The following is a 19,161-nucleotide window of genomic DNA, read 5'->3' as shown; positions in this document are numbered from 1 at the left end:
AATATAGTTCAGAAGATTGGAAAGAAAGAAATACGCTGATCCATGTTTTAGTTTACTAATTATGTATTACTGAATTCAGATTCAGTACTATCATATATTACTCATTAAGTATATTAGTAAGACCCAGATATTTTAGTTCTTTCAGAATCAAAACCGTGAAAGAAATGAAATGCCTAGGTCTTACGTGGCATCAAAGATTGACTTCGATTCCACACTTTTATAATTTTAAGAAATCTCAAAATTAGTGACCCACCCTGTATGAATGCATTCGTAATTTCAAAGATTTTGTAGGGTCTTTTGCTTCTGAATGTAACACCAAATTAAAATTTTCTATATTTATGCTTTAAACTGAAGCAGAATTTGATTGTTGCATTAATTGTTCAAAGCTGTTGCATGACAGTTTGAGCTGGGGATGAATCAAAATAAGTAATGATAAAATTAAATTAAGGCGCATTTTAACACTAGAAAAAATTATTTTCATCATATTGATCAAACTATTGAAAATATTAAATATTATCGGCAAGGATATTGTCATATCATCAAACAAAGAAGAAAAGCACGCAATGAAACAGCGTATTTTTATTTTATTCAGTTAGGCTGTATATACAAAAAAACTGCTCTGTAACGCATTCTTAATCCTCCCAGCCATAACATTACACTTTTCAACATTTTATACAAACTCGTCAGCTTCAGTTGCTTCCGTTGTTTCTTCGCTACTACTACTACTACTATCATCAGTTGTAACTTCAAGTTCATTGTTGGGAGTGGTTGACCCTTCTCTTAGGCACCTGAACTTGTAGTTTAATACTCCAAGCTGGAAAACAAAAACTCACTAATATCACATTATGATACAAAAAATATTTTTTCTTGATAATAGTTCATTAGTACTCAAAAAATAAGTCACCAAAAATATCAATAAAACTAAATGTATTTAATGGATTTGAGCAAAGTTGGTGAGTAACATTTTTGTCGACAGACAAGATCAACAAACTAAAAGATACAGCCAATAAAAGAGAGAAAAAGTATAAATTACACGTATGATATTTTCAATTTAAACATTTTAATAAAACTGACTTTAAACATGTTCATTGGAAACATTTATCCAACAAAAAGTAAGATGCATACTAAGCCCCCCTGATCGTGGTTAGTGTGGCCGGCAACCAAACTCTGAGCCTGGGTTCAAACCCGAAGAAAACGTAGATGTTTTTAAATATAATTTCTTTGCAGCACATTAAATACTGGCGAATCAGAAATCCCATTCAAAGGAAGGTGGTAGGGAAAGAGAGAGCAGGACATCTTAGATCTCCTTAAATTAGGGACGAAACTGTGCAAAATCGGCTTGTCACCTGTAAGTGCCCAAGGCCTTGACTAATGGCATGCGTTTTACCCTTCCTTTTAGTCGTGGTGAATTTGTGGATCTAATCTTGATTATTCTGACATCAGGTGATTAGTAACTGAAATGCACCCTCAAAAACGGTGTTTCAAGCTTTTAATGGAATCTTCAAAACACGTGTCATAAATCTTAGAAATATTGGAAGACGAATTACAGATAGGAGTGGCACTTGATAAAAATACGATCTATAATCTGTCTCCCTAATACATATACTGCGGGAAAAAAAAAAAAAAAAAAAAAAAAAAAAAAAAAGGACAGTTCTGTATTTTCCGTTCTGCTGGGCCGAATAACAAAATTCAAATTGCGCTTTTCATGTTTTGAAAGCGCGACTTAGGATATATACTTAGGCGAAAGCGCTACTTAAGATATATGGCAACCAATTTTCCTTTTCCTTCCATTATGCCGGAGCGGAAAAAAGGCACATCGTTCCTACCTTTTTACATTGTGTATGAGCGGAAAAAATGTTACATTGTATTTACTTCCAAACAATTTTAGCAAAGTGTTTAAACCACATCTGATGTTTTATAGCTTTCAACAAATATGCCAAATTTCAAAACGCGCCAATGTATAAATTCACGTATATCTTCGGAAATTTTGAATAAAAAAAGTGTACTTTTTTGCAGGTATGCTTAGAAATTCGTCTTCTTTAAGATGATGGTAAAACTTTCATAGCTTATAATTCAATTTTGTTTTTGAAAAATTTATAAAAATTATTTTTAAATACAAATATTTAAAATAAATCATAAAAAGTGGGTGAATTTTATTTGGAATGAACCTGAATTTCGAAATGTGAAAGGAAGAGAATCAAATAAACTTGATAAAAAAGAGAGATTAATCAACATATACCAAACTCAATTAACATTGAGGAGCTAAAATTTGAGAGCTAATTTTTTTAAAAACTACTCGTGCGATTTTTACAAAACTTGATAGTTTGGCGTAATTTGAGTTGTAGAATTGAAATATGGAAAATAATTGGTATGTTATTTCAGCAAACGTCCGATTTTGTGCCAAAATACTGATATTAGAACAATGCTACATATAAATCTAATACATATCCTAAGCCTCACTTTCGAGGCAGGAAAAACGCAAGTTGAATTTCGTCAATCGGCCCAGTACAACCGGAGATATAGAACTGTCCCCATTTTTTTGCGCAGTGTACCATACATACTCTAAAAGAGTCGGCCCTTGTCAACTTGCAGGCCACAGATGTGCTTAACTCTTGTCGGGTAAATCTGAATCAGGCAAACTCTGTATGGTTGTACATTTCTAGCTTCAAATTCTGAGATTAAAAATGTTTTCATTCTACGTTTTGTTTCGTTGTAGAAGAAGAAGTATTAAAATGTATGTGGCAAAGAAGTGCTACTCTACGCTAACTTTATCTATTTTTATAATATAATGTTTAATATATATATACAAGTGGCAGTTACAGTTAACGTCAGCTATTATAATCACAAGTATTAGTTTTGTGTAAATGAAGGAAATACTAAAATATTAAATACTCACTCCTTCTATTTCCTTTGTTTTACCCCTGCAAGTTAATCCTTCTGCACATGGGCACCCGAATAGATGTTTTCCACCAAAATCATCTGTGTTATCACACCGTTTTCCTAAAAGTAGAGTAATATTTTTCATTTTTTTATTTATGGAACTTAAGATTAGAATATAGGGGTAAGTACTTTGAAAACACTTCACAAACTAAACGTGTTACAGAAAAGCGGTTGGATTACGTTAGGTTACAACCCAAACAACATGCCTTCATAGTTATTCGTATATTCTTGAGGAAAAGACGCATGAGACATTTATATATCCGAACGTATACGTATATTTTTGGAACTACAAAAAACATGTGAGGGCTATTTGCTTCAAAAGGAGGTCGTTTTGATAGGGTAACTTCTAAGACAATCAGAATTGCATCAACATTGCACATGAAAAAATTAAAACCTGATGCTGCCAGCTCGTTCTTACGCACTTGAAGTCTTCTTTTTATGACAACTGTTTTAATTTGAATCTCGTACCTTGTTTAAAGTAAAATACTACAAGAACGCTCACTCACATGGGTATGGCATCAGAAAAGTAGAAAGAGAAAACCCTGATAAGTAAACTTTTACTATTAACTGTTACTATATAAGAAATTTATTTATTTTTTCTCTTTGGTAGAGATATAGCTTTAATATGTGTAACAAAGGTGAAAACATTAATAATGTATTTAATTATAATAAGTCAGTTGTGAATTTTTTATGATGACTGAAGTCATGCAATCTGGTTATTAACTCCTAAATCCTCAGCTGTTAATTTAATTTAACTTGTAAGTCGACATCAAAGATCTAAAATCTTGCCATCTTTGATAGTTGTAGTATACAGGAAAATATTAATTTATAATATCATATTTTGTGAAACCAAGATGAGGAAAGAAGCATCCAGTAGATATGTTAGTGCAGAGTTGGATATTCAAAAACATTTTTCAGTTTTTAGAAGAATCTTTCTTCGTCTCAAATAAAAGTTACTGATTCTCTAAGGAACAATTAATTTTGAAACTGTAAACACATAACACGTAAGAGTTAAGAATCAAGTAATGTCGGAAAGCTACTTTTAGAGAGAATTTCTCAAAGAAAAAAAGCATTTTGTTCTAACCTCGTAATATCCTAGCTAATTTAGCAGTCCTTCAGAGCTAAAATATCGAACAACTATTCAGGAAACAGTCCAAACAAGGGTTAAATTTATTCTTTATTCCAATTCAAAATAACAGACAGAGGGAACAGCCGAAAGTGTACAGAATTAACTAACAGAATTGACCCTTATTTAAGATCGCCGGCAAATACTAGCAGGCACATAGCATTCTGCAGGGCAGACATCATACTGCAAGGGCTTGTTCCCGGTCAGTAGTCCTCCTTAGCAGTGTAAGAGTAAAACAAAAGTAGTAAGATTAGACTTTTAGCAACAGCGCGACAGGAAGGCAGAACGCGCTTTCCTAACGCTGTTCTAGTGAAGTGACCGAGACTTCAACTTATATATGTTACGGTGAAAGACCGAAATCTGGAGAATGTCGAATTTCACCGGTGAATGTCAACATTCACATTGTTTCTTGGTGTATGTCCGAAATATTTTCCAAATACTCTTATTTCTGACTTACACCGGTCAATGTCGACATTCACCATGTACTAATGGTGAATGTTGAACATATAACAATATTATATTTTCTTCTCCGTAATTCAGTCGCGAATAAACGCACTTGAGACTTGAAATAAGAACATGAGAACCTAAAACACACAATACATTCAAAATGAGAAAGGAAAATAATAGAAGTTAAAAACTTACTTAATTATACAGTACGTTCTAAATGAGAATATAAAATAACAGTAATAAAAAACTTACTAAATTATGTGATTCAAATCTTATTTATTGCAACAACTTAAACTATTATAGCACTTTATGACCTCTCTTTTCGACTTACACCAGAGCATGTCTGTGATTGTCGACATACACCGGTGAGGGTCCGAATATACAAGAATGTAGTGCAATATTCGATCTTTCACCAACGTATTTGGTGAATGTTAACATTCTCCGTTGAAAGTCGACATTCTCCAATTTCGGTCTTTCACGGTAACATATACACTGAAGTGCCACTGAACTCGGGATAGCAAGTAAATAACGAGCTAGGCCTCTTCTGGCCTTGATAATGGTTGCCACGCGACGGGGGATAGATTAAATAAGTTTGCTGAAGCATTCTATGGGAATGGCTTGCCAAACATCAGATACATCTGTCCTAGGTAGCCATTTTATGATACAGAAGTCAGAGTAATGCTTCCTCAACCAGGAAATAACCAGCCGGGACCAGTGACAGGTGCAGTTATCTTGTTAGAATACTCCATTTTCTTGTGAATGACAGGACAACATAAATGGATGAAGATGGTCGCCCAGTAATACTATGTACCGAATCATATTGAGAGAGGTTGGTATAAGTACCAAAGATCCCAAACAATGCCAAGAAAAAACACCCCAAAACAATGTTTGAGCCGCCATAGCAATGTACAGTTGCAATTTGACATGCAGTATCCATGACTTTATGAGCCTGACGCCATATTCTCAACCTCCCATCGGTGTTAAGTAGTCGAAATCGAGATTCATTACTCCATGCTCCTCGGTTCCAGTCCTCTAGAGTCCATTCGCTGTGTTAAGATGCAAGACGGGCAGCTCGAAAGCATGCATTGATCAATGGCAATCTGAGCTAATGTTTGGCTTCGCTGGCTATGTACAATACGGCTGAGACGTCTCACACCACACTCATTCAAGGCTAATTATCTTTTGCAATTTGCGCGATCGCTAGTTTTTTCCCCCACCATCCGTCCATTACTCTTGACACTGTCGGCCTTGAAAATTCTTAGCCCTCTGAAGATTTCGGAAACTGAATGGCCCATGCATCGAGCGACTACTATCTGTCCGCGATCGAAGGTATCTAAATCAGAAGTTTTACCCATACTGCCAATCGAAACGATTTACAACAACCATAGTAATAGCTATATAAGTAGTTACCACAAAGCACTCATGTGAGTATATCCGACGCAGCACTACAAAATTTGTATAGCCATGTCCATCCTTAATTCAAGGGCACTTCAGTGAACTGGTTTTCACCTCACTGGCATTAAACGTAATCCTAAAAATTCAATCTTGTAGGGAGACATAGATGGAAAATGAGAAACCAAAGGAAAGGTTGGTTTCAAAATAAAAATAACTGCTAGATAATTCAAATAAACACTACAACCTTCATTCAAGATTACTGTCGGAAAATCCTAAATTCAAAAATGGATTATAAGAATGTTTATTCGATACTGAAAACAGCAGACCGAACAAATCGAGGCTGCATAGTAGTTCTCCCGATTTAATGCTTCTATAACTTTTTTCCTGTGGGATTGTTTAAAAGGGAATGTATGTAAAGATAATCTTAAATTTGTAGAAAACATACAGAACAACATAATGCTTGCAGTTCAGGAGTTCCACTTGCACAACTGTGTAAAAATATATATGTTTTGCTGGCAGCGAAAGATATTTACTGCAAACCAAAACGTATGCCATCGTTATTCTCTTCATTTAATTCAATAACTTACCTTCAGATAGGTATCTAATAGTTTCACTAGTATAAAGCAATATTCTTATATTTCATTAAGAATTGACTCATTTATTTGAGTCAATTCTTAATTTACTCCGCGAATCACAGTTTAATTATTATAGAAGACTCCCGATCTAAAAACAGAGAAATATGGTGATGACATTATACCCCTTTTTTCGCGATGCGTAGGAAGCAAATCTATAAGTTTAGTTTAGGACTTAGTTTCATTATTTTATTTTAAATAAAAATAGATTTTGTACAGCTAAAATTAATTTCATATTTTAATTTGTTTATGTGCATTTTTTGTTTATTTTAGGCAACCTAAAAAATTATTTTATTCTTTAACTGTATAACCTTTCTTAAAATCAAGTAGGATAAATTTAAAGAAAAAAAAATTCTTCATTCTCATTACATTAATGCATATTTGACTTCTATAAACGATACTGTGCAGTTATCCGGGTTTCCTGAGTATTCATATGGGTTATGGTCTCGTTAGTCCAAATGATTGGAACTCACAAATTAATATAAGACAGAAGGACTCTTCCATCACGCAGCATGATTAATTGTTATAAATTCAATACTTATAAATGCAGTTCGATATTACCTATGGTACTCAGCAGTAATGATCACGGCAAACTAAAAACAATATCTGTGCTCTTAGGTCTATTACAGAAATCCTTAGATCTGTTACAGAACACAATGTCGTTAAATCTAAAGGCATATGAAAACATCTCAATGGTAAAGTCTGCGATAAAATTGACAACCTTCTGCATTTATATTCATCATTTTGAAGACCATTTCATAAGGAGTTCAAAACTTCTTACATATTTAAAACAGCAACATTAATTTAAAATTATTCTTCAAAATATATTCTTGGAAAAAATAGAGCATATTGTTCCAAAATCTTTATACCAAACTCTGTGCGAAATTGAAATTAATAATGTTTTATTATAAATGTAATTGCTGCAGAATTGTGATGCGGAGAAAATATAAAAAGTGTTCTGAAAATATTTAAATTTGAAAACGTAAAATGATACAGAAAGCTGATTTCTTGTTTGAGAAAATCAGTTAAAGATAATCATCAGCATCTCGAAAGATAACAAATACATCCCTTTATTTACATATTCAAGAATAAGCTTATCTTAATTATTAGATTTTTTAAGACAAATTAATAGATTTCAAAAATAAATAAAACATAATTTTTCTAACTTATATATTTAATACTTAATTTTTCTAATTATAATAGCAAATATTAATATTTCCCAGAAGTTTGTTGCTAACAAATGAAGCATAATGATCTTTTGAGGACGATCATTCACATGCTATGTTATTTTCTACTTTATAGCATCGACAGGTTTAATTCACTTGAGTTCTGGTATTATTTGGGATACTTCAATTTTTCTGATTAAATTATTAAGTTACGGTTATAGTGATTGGTGACCCTGATTGCAGTAGTAACTGGCCCCGGTTCGAATCCCGGAGAAGGCATGTTGTAGCTGTCCGTCCCTTCATAGGAGGGAACGGAGGACACCTATTAGGTGCTTCCAAAATGAAATAGCCGTCACTTCCGGCCCTTGTAACGGCGCAAGGCTACTAGTCATTAAATAAAGTTTCAGGCCATTAAAAAAATGATTAAATTTTCATTAATGATCGAATCTCATTCTTCATCGAAATATGCGCACCGACAACTAACGCGGGTATTAATGATAAAAGTTTGCCGTTAAGCATAGATTTTCTTTATTAACGCTGTTGCTTTTATAATCATTTCCTCGCTAAAAAGAAAATTGTATTAGATCTTACATTCATTATCGATAATAATTACCAGTGTGTTGACATTTCAAGTATTGTTTATTTTCCTATTCATCCAAACTGCTTTGAAGAGAATTAAAAAATGAATAATGGTATTGATATTTCAAGGTTTTACTTTGATGCGCAATCAATAAACTCTTATTTTAATGCACCTTATTATTATCCTTCATTTTGCTTTGTTATTTTCGCTCCGTTTCTTGTGACTTATAATATGAATTTCTGAATACTTAGTAAAAATTATAGGTTAGCGTTTACGTACTTTTTATGCATTCTGTAAAATATAGCCTGTATTTCCCAATCTTTTTATTGTTAAAAGCTGTTTTCTCAGCTGTGAATTTATGAAACTAATATATTATTTTTACTGCTGTAAAATAAGAAGAATTTTATTGTCATCGTATTTTTAAAATGATTTTATGTTGCGGTGGGATTAATAATAGTGTATATTTATACTTTTTAATTTTGTAATCCAATAAATTTATTTTCAGTGTCATTAAAAGCATTTTTGAGACCCTTAGTATATATTTTGCCTCAACAAAGTAGAACTTCAGTTATCAGGGAAACTAACTGATATACTGAATTCCATTTATCGAGATAGTCTCTAAGATTTCTAAAGTTAAATTTGTCATTAATTTATTTACATGCTTTTAATGTTTCCATGTTTCGCGCTAATTTATTTAGTATAAAATGATAATATAGTACATATTTTTAGAATCTATGGTTTAATGTAGATAAAGTAGTCGACACGGTGACTAAAAACAGTTATAATGTGCTGCAAATACTAAAACTCGTGTTAAAAATTCAGATACTGAAAAATATATATTAGAATTACTAAATAATATGTATTAGAATTATGAATTTTAATTTTAAATCAATAAAAACATGTTAGTTTAATTTTAGTTTCCCAGAAATAGGTTACATGTTTTACATAGGTTACATTGTTCTTTAGTCAATTGAAACCTATCTGCTTGTTTTATTTTAGTCCAATAAAAGTAAAATAAGAGGATATGTTTAACTTCGGGGCTACTTAAGTAAGAATTAATTTTGTTGCTTTTTCTTTAATCCTAACCAAAACTGAGGCGTGTATTGCAACCAATATGAGTGCATACAAATATAATCTTCCCTCGTTTTCTTTCAAAAAAATATGGTATGTTTTGTATTTTGTTTCTACTTTGTTAGCACTGCAATAATAAATGTAACTTCCTTCAAAAGTCCATTCATGGTTCCAGACAATTTCAAATGTTTGATGGAAGAGTCGCTTTATAGAATGTAATTGATAGTAATATTGCTATTTAATTATACTATTAGAAATAATGACCGTTTTTATAATAAACCGTCTTAGAAAGATAGCTTATGTTCAGAATTTCGCTTTATTGAACAAATAACCACTTAACAAAATTTCTTAAAATATTTCTCTGGGTAGCTGATTTGGACATCTGATATTCCACAGTATTAAGAATTTAATTAATAAAAGAATGTACTTGACTATGAAGAACTAGCAAGCGACAAAAATCCATATGACAGTTCGATGTTCCTTCTTTATTCTTTCTTCATTGTATTTGATATTTTCTATTAAAAATAGCTGATATACTATTTAACTATTCCCTTGACAAGAACTTGATTTTCCTTTCTTTAACTGACCCGCCAATGCAACGAGCAGATTTCAATCAAATGAATACAGCTATTTCAAAAGTAGCATGCTTTGGCGTAATAATTTCGTATTATTATTAATTATTTTGCAGTTGTTGAACTCTAATTAAAACCAAAATCATGAATATAATTTACTAAAATTTAAAGGGGGATATTATTTTTAATCCGTTAGCTCCCGCATTTGTTATTACACCTTCTTTTAAATACTAGTATGATTCTATTGAAAAAGTAAAACATGATAGCGTAATAATAGAAATTAAGTACAGAAAATAGTTAAAAAATTCTGTATCAGTGTTTATCAGTAATGTAATTACTACAAAAATGAATTATATCCACTTCTCATAGATAACATTGATTTTTTGTTCAATTCTACTGATTATGCGTAACCAATTAAACTTTAAAATCAAAAAATATATAATTTTTTTTTTTTTTTTTTTTTTTTTTTTGATTTTAAAGTTTAAATAATAAGAAAAATAAAAATAAAAATTTTAAAAGAAAAATAAAAATTTTCTACAGATTTCAGTATTAATACCCGAACTTGAACCTTTCTCTTCTTAAGTTCCTTTAAATATAATATCGTTTAGCTGGATTTTTAAATCAGAAAACTACTTTCTCAAATTTTCTCAAGTTCCATCAATTTTGAGGGCGATGCTTGAGTCTGAAGAAACCTGAGAAGAAAACCTTGAAAATATGCTGAAGTATTTTCGTAAAGGTGAGGAAACTGCTGTGAAGAATATTTTAGACAATTCTCATTTTAAGCGCAAGCTATATAACCTTTAAAATTAACAGTTTTGTATTATTATTGAAAATAGCTATTACTATTGGAAGTAACATGGTAGACATTTTTGATTTTATAGAGATATTTAATTAACGCCACCCCACCCCCTCAAAAGAATTAAATTCTTGATATACGACTTTTCTACAGCGTAGCTGATGCCCATTTTAAACATCTGTTTGAAGTAAGCAAAGAAAATTCCACTCACTTTTTTTTTCCTTGAGTAATTTTTACTTAATTGTTTGTCCATATCAAATGCCTTTCCTAGTTGCCAGAAGTTGGCAGAGATGCTATCAACATTCTGCCAATCGTTTTTGCGGAATTCTGAAAGAACAGAATTTATTTATTTTGGTTTGGTTTAGCTAATTATGGCAAAGCACACTAGGGTCATCTGCCTAAGGGGGAGGGAGGCCTTCTTGAAGGAATTTCTAAGGAAAACTAGCTTGTATACACGTTACATACGGGGAAGCCACGAAAATGCCATGCAGCCAGCCCGCTCACCTGGAATTGAACCCAGTTCGGAAATACCAGGTGTTCAGCGATTTTACCATTCGGCCGCTGGGGGGCTTTATTTGTTTAGTAAAGAACCAGTTTCGTTTTGCCGTTTTGGAAAAAGACTTTCGTCGATTTCTACTGTTTTATTAGGGCCTTCGATTTTATCGAAAGCTTTGTTTATAAGCTCTGTTTGCTGTGAGTGTAAATTTTCCACAGGTAGTTATTTCACAATAGTTAAAAACTATTCCACAATAGTTTTTTATTATTCATTGAATATTATCGGTAGTGCCCATTACTCCACGTGTTTTGATAGTAGGATTCCACAAATTTGAAATTAATCAGCTGCTTGTTAATCTAAAAAAGATAAGTCCCACATTTTACTATTTTTTTTCAAAATGCAGAGAAAAATTCAGAAATAACAGTTAATTTGTATCCTTGTTTATAAGAACAAAAAGTGGCTTATCGAGAATCAGTCGGGTTTATACCAAACAAAAGCGCAGATAATATGAGTGTCTTGTTACTTCCCGCTTATCGATAACTGGCGATGAATCACACCATTTGGCAACAGTTCCACCATCGGCAGGATAATACGTAAGTACCAAAGAAAGTTTTCTTAATTTCTGTTAAATAAAATAAGGAAATAAGACATTAAAATACCTTCTCTGGTGAGTTTCTTGCAATCTCCTTTCATGTTCAAGCCAAAAGGACGTGCCAAACAGCACTCATCTGGGTTACAGTCAGAATCATTATCACACCTCCTTTTTGGCGGCTTTGGCGGCCTCCTCCCTGCTTCTACCGCCTATTGATTAATATGAAAAAATTTCGAGGAACTTTATTAAAATTTTTATTTTTTGTTATTATAATAAATTTAATCATAATTATATTATTATAGTATCAAAATGACAGAATTATAAAAATAATATGATGAAATATGGTAACTTATCCCCCCATACACATGCAAATACGCTTTAGTGGATTTTAAAACAAATATCGTCAAATAATCTGTATTTATTCTGTACAAATCTTTTCCAGAAATATATTAATAATTAAATTCAACTTATTTTCGAATGAATTACTCTAGCCTAAGGATTCTCGTAAGAATTTATGACAACCAATGTTTAACTGTTGGGTTTCAAAAAATAAGCTTCTGAGTTTTAATTCATGTTTTATTCATAGTTAGAATACTGAACCCGCAATCTGCGTGAACGGATTTTTCTTAGATAAAATTTATAGCCGTAGTCTTAATGACAAGGTACAGTCAATGACGCCAGTAAAAGGAAATATTTATTTTCAAAATGATATTCTAAAGCTTACTGGAATATTTTTATATATTTTATTCGTTTTGTTTATAACTTACACTACTTTTTTAATTAATTACATTTATTTTAAATCTTTATCTTATATCTAGACTTTAAACATCTGATGTCAAACGACACTACGCCATTTATTGTGAAATTCTTTTTTCATGTGTCATCGGTCAATACAGGATACAGTTTAGGTACTTACATTTTATCTTGTCTACCGTAATAGATGGCTAGCGTCGAAACATTAAAGTTCGCGGAGATCTCGCAGAGTTGCGTCATTTGTTTCTGCGGAATTCTGAAGAAACTGACGTCTCTTTATTTAATAATAGGCTTCATCTAGAATGCTATGAGTACAACCTGTTCGCATGTAATTGTTCCAATCTATTACTGTTTTATCGGCCATGTTCAGTTCACCATATCATCTCCATTAATAAACATTTTTTGATGGTAGGATCCCATAACATTAAAAATAATCCACTGTTTGCTGTTCTGCAGTAGGCACCAAATTTTAACATTTTTTTTAATGCACTGAAAAAACAGAGTAATAACATTTAATTTATATCCTTGTTCACAAAAACAAAAAGTGGTTTATCGAAAACCAGTCGGGGTTACATCAAACGAAACCGTAGATGTTATGAGTATGTTATAACGTCGCGTTTATTTATAACTGGCACGTTATCACGCTGCTTGGCGACAGTTTCGCGGTCGAAGTGATAATATGTTAGTACCATAATTATAAATTATGGAATAATTATACTCTACAAATTTTATATCCCGGATGCAAAAGATTACTGCTCTTATGTACTTATTTTTTGACAAGCAGTTTTATCTAATATTAAGAAATCTGAAGTTAAAATATTATACATATAAAAAATAATGCCGAACAGCCTAATATTAAAGATCGTATAATTATGTAATTGAAGCGAATAAGCTCTCCTTATATCCAAAGATAGTCATTCTTTCAATGGCTGGCACATCTGCCGTCTATTCAAAATTAATAAGCAGTGCACATTAGAATTTCAGTGCAGTTTGTTTTTAAAGCTATATTCACCACGCAAGCATATAGAATAAGAAATGAATCATCTGTGTAATATCTCAGATTAAGGTTTCTATAACAAGCATTTTTTGTTTTTTAATATAAAATACGAATATTATTAGAACTAATGTTATTAATGTAAAATATAGGTATTATTACTTCAGTGTACAATACAGATGATATTTTTAAACCTAAAATATAAATTTGTTAATGCCAAAATTATTTTTCATTGCAGAAAAGCTTGCGTTTAATTTTTGCTGCTGTGTATTTCATTAATAATAGAATATATAAGATTCACGTAACGAACTTTCATCTCAAATGTGCTTATTAAGATCATTGTACTTATTTAATTTTACAATCATTTTAACCATCATTGCTTATAATTAAATACTTTTCATGTCATCAGGTACGGAGGAGTTGAAACTTTTAGTATAATATTCATCAAGTGCAATAATGATCCCTAAAGGCATTTAAAAGGCATTTTCTCCCTCCTTTCCACATGCCTTTGTGGTGTAACTGGAAGCATACTCGACTGGTATTCGAAAGTTCCCGACGAGGTGCACATTTTTCACTTCTCCTGTTTCAAAATAATGACTCAACAAATTAACACCGCAATACGTAAAAGGAATGATAAATAAAGGCAAGAGAAGGTTTTATTTTATTTTCTTGGAGCTGTGTTTAATAGAATTCTTGATTTATATCAAGTAATGCTAAAATCATATGCTTAATATTGCACTTTTTTCAAAATATGTCCCCTCAAACTCAAGTATTATGCCTCAACATTTGTTAACATTTTGATAAAGTTTTATCTCTTGCTCTTTTCTAAAACAGCATACTAAAGCTGGTTAAAAGGCACATGATTTCAAATTAAAAAAAAGCAGCTTCAGTCATCGACATAAAACTTTGTGAGAAGTTATGAAATTTCACTCATTCACTATTTATTAATGAAGCCAATTATAATTTCAAATAGAATATAAACCATAATTTTTCTTTATGCATCGATCACATTGCTTTGTTACTCCTTTTGGATCACTATTGATTACAAGACTCAAGAGCTCTTCTGTTGTTGGCATACATTGTTTCACGGACAGTAGTTTGTTTTGTTTTATTTGACTAAGGCAAAGCACTGGAGGGCTATCTGTGGAGTGATGCCTCCGTGGACGACTATTTAAGGAAAACTGACTTGTATAAGCGTTACACACGGGGAAAACTACGAAACCGCCCATGCAGCTAGCCCGTTCAACGGGATTTAAACCTCGGACCGAACTACCAGTATTCAGCGAATTTATCTATCAGCTGCTTTTGGACCCTTCTATGGATAGTAATTGCTATGTAATTTGATAGGAGCGGAAATATAAATTCTCCCTACAATACTCATGTTTTGAATGTTTGTCTCATTTATATCAGAAATAAAATTTTCTGTTCTCTCTTGAGGCCTTTTTTTAAGATATTGTCTTAAAACTCGGTGTGTAACAAACATTTCTCAAAGTATTTTGCTATCTCCGAAAATAAATTACAGAATCAATGTGAATCCTGAGAAAAAAGACATGTGTGTTTGTTTTTAATTTACAAATTTACAGCGCTTTTCAAGAGACACTTGGAAAGGAAATTTTAAATGTTTGTAGAACAATTCAAGGTATAGATGTTACTTTTTATTTTATGGAAAATAGTCAACTTCAAAAGTGCTTTTGTAATTGCTGATAACTTTCAGACGTGCATTTTCTTTCCTGTAATAAAATTGCATTTATAATAGGCACGTAATGTCTTTATTTTCACGAAATTTGTGAATGAAGTCAAAAGTTGGATTCAGATTGTAACGAAACATTTAACATTCATATAGAAAAATAAAACGTCTCAAAGGATAGCTTCATAAGTAATCAGAAAAGCTGAAAAAAGTGAGTAATTTTTGCTTACCAATACAATAGCAAGAAACGCAACGATCGCCAAATATTTCATGGTGAATAGGAAGAAAATTTTGCCATCACATTCCCTTTTATATGCTTATCTTAAATAACCTGTAGTGTACTTGTGTGATAAAATGAGAAAACTGACATCTGACGACGGGTTAGATAAATTTATCGACAAGCTAACTTTATTGAAAAATGCCCTGTTTTGTTTCAGAATTGCAGGTCTTGTGTAAAGTTACATAACAGTGCTTAACAAATTGTAAAATCTTTTTAATTTTTTTTCATTTTACTTTAAATTTTAATAACTGTGTAATGTTCTAGCTAAATTCGAGTTATCTGACTGTCAGGTCTGTAAAGTGACTATTCGCTAAGTTTTGTTGGGTCAATAATAACAACAGAAGAAGAGTTAAAAGACCCTTTTATTTTAACTCGAATATATTCACAGTTGGCCCCGCTCGGGCATAAAAATAGCCAGCACTCATGACTTCAACTTAAAGGTAGAAACGTAAAACTCAGCTAACTCTAAGGTGAGAATCAGCCTAAGCTGCACAGATAGATTTAACGTGTAGATGATGCTTTAGCTAATATCACCGACGTACAGGAAATTTATATGCACGGCCGTAAAATAACAAGCCTTAACTAGTGTCGAAACAACGGGGCCGAAAGGCAACGCTCTTCTGAAGTAGTTCAAACCTCAGTTTAATTACTAGTTTCTACCCCTACTTTGCATAAAACGTGAAAATGAACACTCATTCTGGCAAGCAAAGCATGGGTAGGAAATGAAAGCATAGAGGAAAGGCTATTTCTAAAAATAAGCTTAACTGTTAGAAAAGTAAAAATAAAACCCTACAACTGTATAATACAAGTATCTTAAAATTAAAAATAAATTATATATGTTGAATCATTTCTTTTAGCCTCTCCTGTGAGATTTATAGTAGTAGTTGTTTTTCAAGTTAAAATAAAGAGTCTAAAATTATTTTTAGGTTTTTGTTATGTTTTTTTTTTCCAAAGAGATTGCATAGCTAAATATTAGGCTTAGTAGATTCGAGTTTAAAAATGAATAAAATAGGCTATGCTTTTCAAATCACAGCAACTTTTACCGAACGGCATCTTTCAATAAAAATAAACAAAATTTAAATTTTACAGGTCCCCTTAGCATCTTGATACATACTGTACTAATGAAGTTTTTGGGGAAAAAACTAAATTGGTCCCATATTAGATAGAAATAGGTTAAATTAGATTATTGCAAATCACTCTACGGCTGTCTGCCTAACAGGAGAGATGCTTTTGTGGAGAAGATATTTTTCAAAAAAAAAAACTAGTTTGCATTCAACTTAAACGTAATAAATTCGTGGGGCATTGCGTTGTGATAAATTTGTTCTGATAAAGATTTGTAGTCTTTTGAATTACAGTATCTTAACCATACAGACATTAAAAGCACATTTGTAAATATTTGCCTTGAATTCGCTGTAATCCAATAAATCACACGAAGAATATCGATATCTAGAACAGTTCCGTTTTCAATATTTTAACAGTTCAGTTCAAGAAACGTGGAGTATGAAGTATTCGTATTATTTATAGCAATCATACATAAAAGCACACAGTAATATAGAATAACATACTCTAAATTAAAATTCAGTCAATTAATTGATACTTGAAAAGAAAAGGAGCGACCATTATCTTAATTCTCCTACGTTACAGATTTGGCTCTGAAATTTCAAATTTCCCTACAATGTCATGAATAAACGGTGTTTTCTTCATTATAATGCCGAAATGATGCTTTATAAATGGACTCCTTTTCTTTCAATATACATGTAACCCGAAATCAGATTTACCAGGATCTGGCAGAAATTTTCAGGTGTAACGGATAAGAAAGCCATCCTTCGATAAGGAATTTCACGTCCATAACCCTCAGATGTCTCAAAAAGCCTTCATAGCTATAGCAGAGCGCCCTATAAAGTCAAAAAAATAGAAACTTAAGAAAAAATTCCAGCAGTCGAACAATATGCACATATATGAAATAATTAAGGTGTTGATTTATAAAGATAATAGCAGTCATCAAGACCTGTTGAACATTTCTTTTATTGATGATATATGCAGCCCCAAATAACTAAGCGCAATCTTTTATTTCTGAAGAACTGCATCGATGCTCATCAAAAACAAAGTTCAATATTAAAAATCTGTACAGTAGCTCTTGATTTCATTACATTTAACGTAACGGTCTGTTAAGCGTCTGATTCAAAAAAAAAAAAAAAAAAAAAAAAAAAAAAAAAATTGTCACGGCCTTGAAACTATATCTCAACTATACTTCAGATCATTTGCCGTTGAGATGTGAACCACACAAATGCTTCTTCATTTCTTAAAACAAGTCTCTTCAATACGCGGATGAGGAAGAAGCTAAAACTTGAGGCTAAAGCTTGATGAAGAGCTGTATGAAAATTCTGAACCTTGTATGCTGGTGAGTTTTCATTCAAACGCAACACTTTTCTGCCGATATGTGGATCTTCAGCGTAGGGTGAAAATATTAGTACGAATAATAAAGAACTATTATCGTGGTATTATGTGGCTAGCAAGTATTCATCCCATTTCATGTCAAGTATTGGTACCGAAAATCTTCCCCATAAATTTATGGATTCTGAATATGTAGGATTGGGAAGATCGACAGTGTTTCAGATTCTTGCTTTCTTACTTCGGTTATGGGTCCATCGATGAAGCCATGCTGCGTCTCCTGACACTATAATAATTATGAGTAAATAAATAATTTTATTGCCGTTTTTCATGACGGATACTTATGGAGAACATTTGACGATGTCACTGTGGGGTGCAGACTTTCAACATCCCCATTTTCATTCGCGAGGGTATTTCTCCTCACTAATCCTACTCTGATAATCATATCTGGATTAATCTGACCCTCGTTTATTTTCATATTTCTCGATCCTAAACATTCATTTAATCAGTAGTCACATCCATAGTGTAGCTTAATCTATATTCTCTTCAACTGACGCTGTCTCTTTTCTAAGCATGGCAGCCCTCGTTGTGATAGCGCCTAAGAAGGTGCCGTTTCAATGCGAACTACGATCAAGCATTCATTAATATTTGTCGGTGTTATGTCATTTTTGCTCAAGAAGTCAGTCATCGGACAAGGTTTGATATTTTCAGTTTTAACAGATATTATTAACTGACAGCATTTAACAGCTTCCTCAAAAATGAAATAATAACAACTAAGATGTATGCTTTCCTTATTATACTTCTAAAGAATATGCAGTCATACCACGTTTCTGCATCCCACAGTATACATCATAGTTATTAAACGTACCTTGTAAAATGATTTAAGACATAAGTAGAGTTTAACTGATTGCTTTCAGTCTTAGCTACGACCTTAATAGAGTGATCTAACTGTTTAACTGCTGTGTTGTTTCTTATAAATCATAAATTTTTCACTAGATTTAGAATATCCCAGAATTTGGTTGACTGCGGTGTTATTGTTTATGCTTAAATTATATTTTTAAGTAATTAGTTAATGGGAAAAATTTAATAAGCTTATTTAAGCTAAGAAATTTAGCTAAACAAACTGAATATGCCATTTAAGTTACTCGCGCTTTGTTGCAATCGTAAGTAATCGTTCAAAGTGTTCAGCTAAGTTTCCATTATAGTCATAAACAAATATGAAAATTTATGCAGTGTGTTGTCA

General features: G+C 32.0%; 1 protein-coding gene across 2 annotated transcripts; it reads right to left on the bottom strand.

Moving 5' to 3' along the window:
* Positions 1–564: 564 nt before the first annotated feature.
* LOC118199562 (uncharacterized) lies at positions 565–15,596 on the bottom strand. Of its 2 annotated transcripts, XM_035371450.2 has the most exons (4): positions 15,478–15,596; positions 11,881–12,022; positions 2,897–3,000; positions 565–814 (listed from the first exon to the last, which is right to left on the bottom strand). In XM_035371450.2, exons 1-4 carry the CDS (start codon positions 15,517–15,519, stop codon positions 671–673), a joined length of 432 nt encoding a protein of 143 aa, XP_035227341.1. In that variant the 5' UTR covers positions 15,520–15,596; the 3' UTR covers positions 565–670. The 2 variants fall into 2 exon arrangements, with proteins under 2 accessions (XP_035227341.1, XP_085674761.1); XM_085818635.1 differs by lacking the exons at positions 565–814; positions 2,897–3,000 and adding an exon at positions 10,802–11,052.
* Between the last annotated feature and the right edge of the window lie 3,565 nt (positions 15,597–19,161).

Source organism: Stegodyphus dumicola, chromosome 6 (assembly GCF_044657685.1).
Source record: "Stegodyphus dumicola isolate Sdum_Otavi_A_Nest chromosome 6, ASM4465768v1".
Lineage (NCBI taxonomy): Eukaryota > Metazoa > Arthropoda > Arachnida > Araneae > Eresidae > Stegodyphus > Stegodyphus dumicola.
The sequence above is the reverse complement of the archived record's forward strand: the minus strand, read 5'-3'. Positions and strand labels throughout refer to the sequence as shown.

Coding starts and splice junctions, on each gene's coding strand:
- LOC118199562 (XM_035371450.2), bottom strand. CDS start 15,519: ATGAAATATTTGGCGATCGTTGCGTTTCTTGCTATTGTATTG. Junction 12,023..15,477: donor CGTTTCTTGCTATTGTATTG/GTAAGCAAAAAT, acceptor ATTAATCAATAG/GCGGTAGAAGCAGGGAGGAG. Junction 3,001..11,880: donor CAAGAAACTCACCAGAGAAG/GTATTTTAATGT, acceptor CTCTACTTTTAG/GAAAACGGTGTGATAACACA.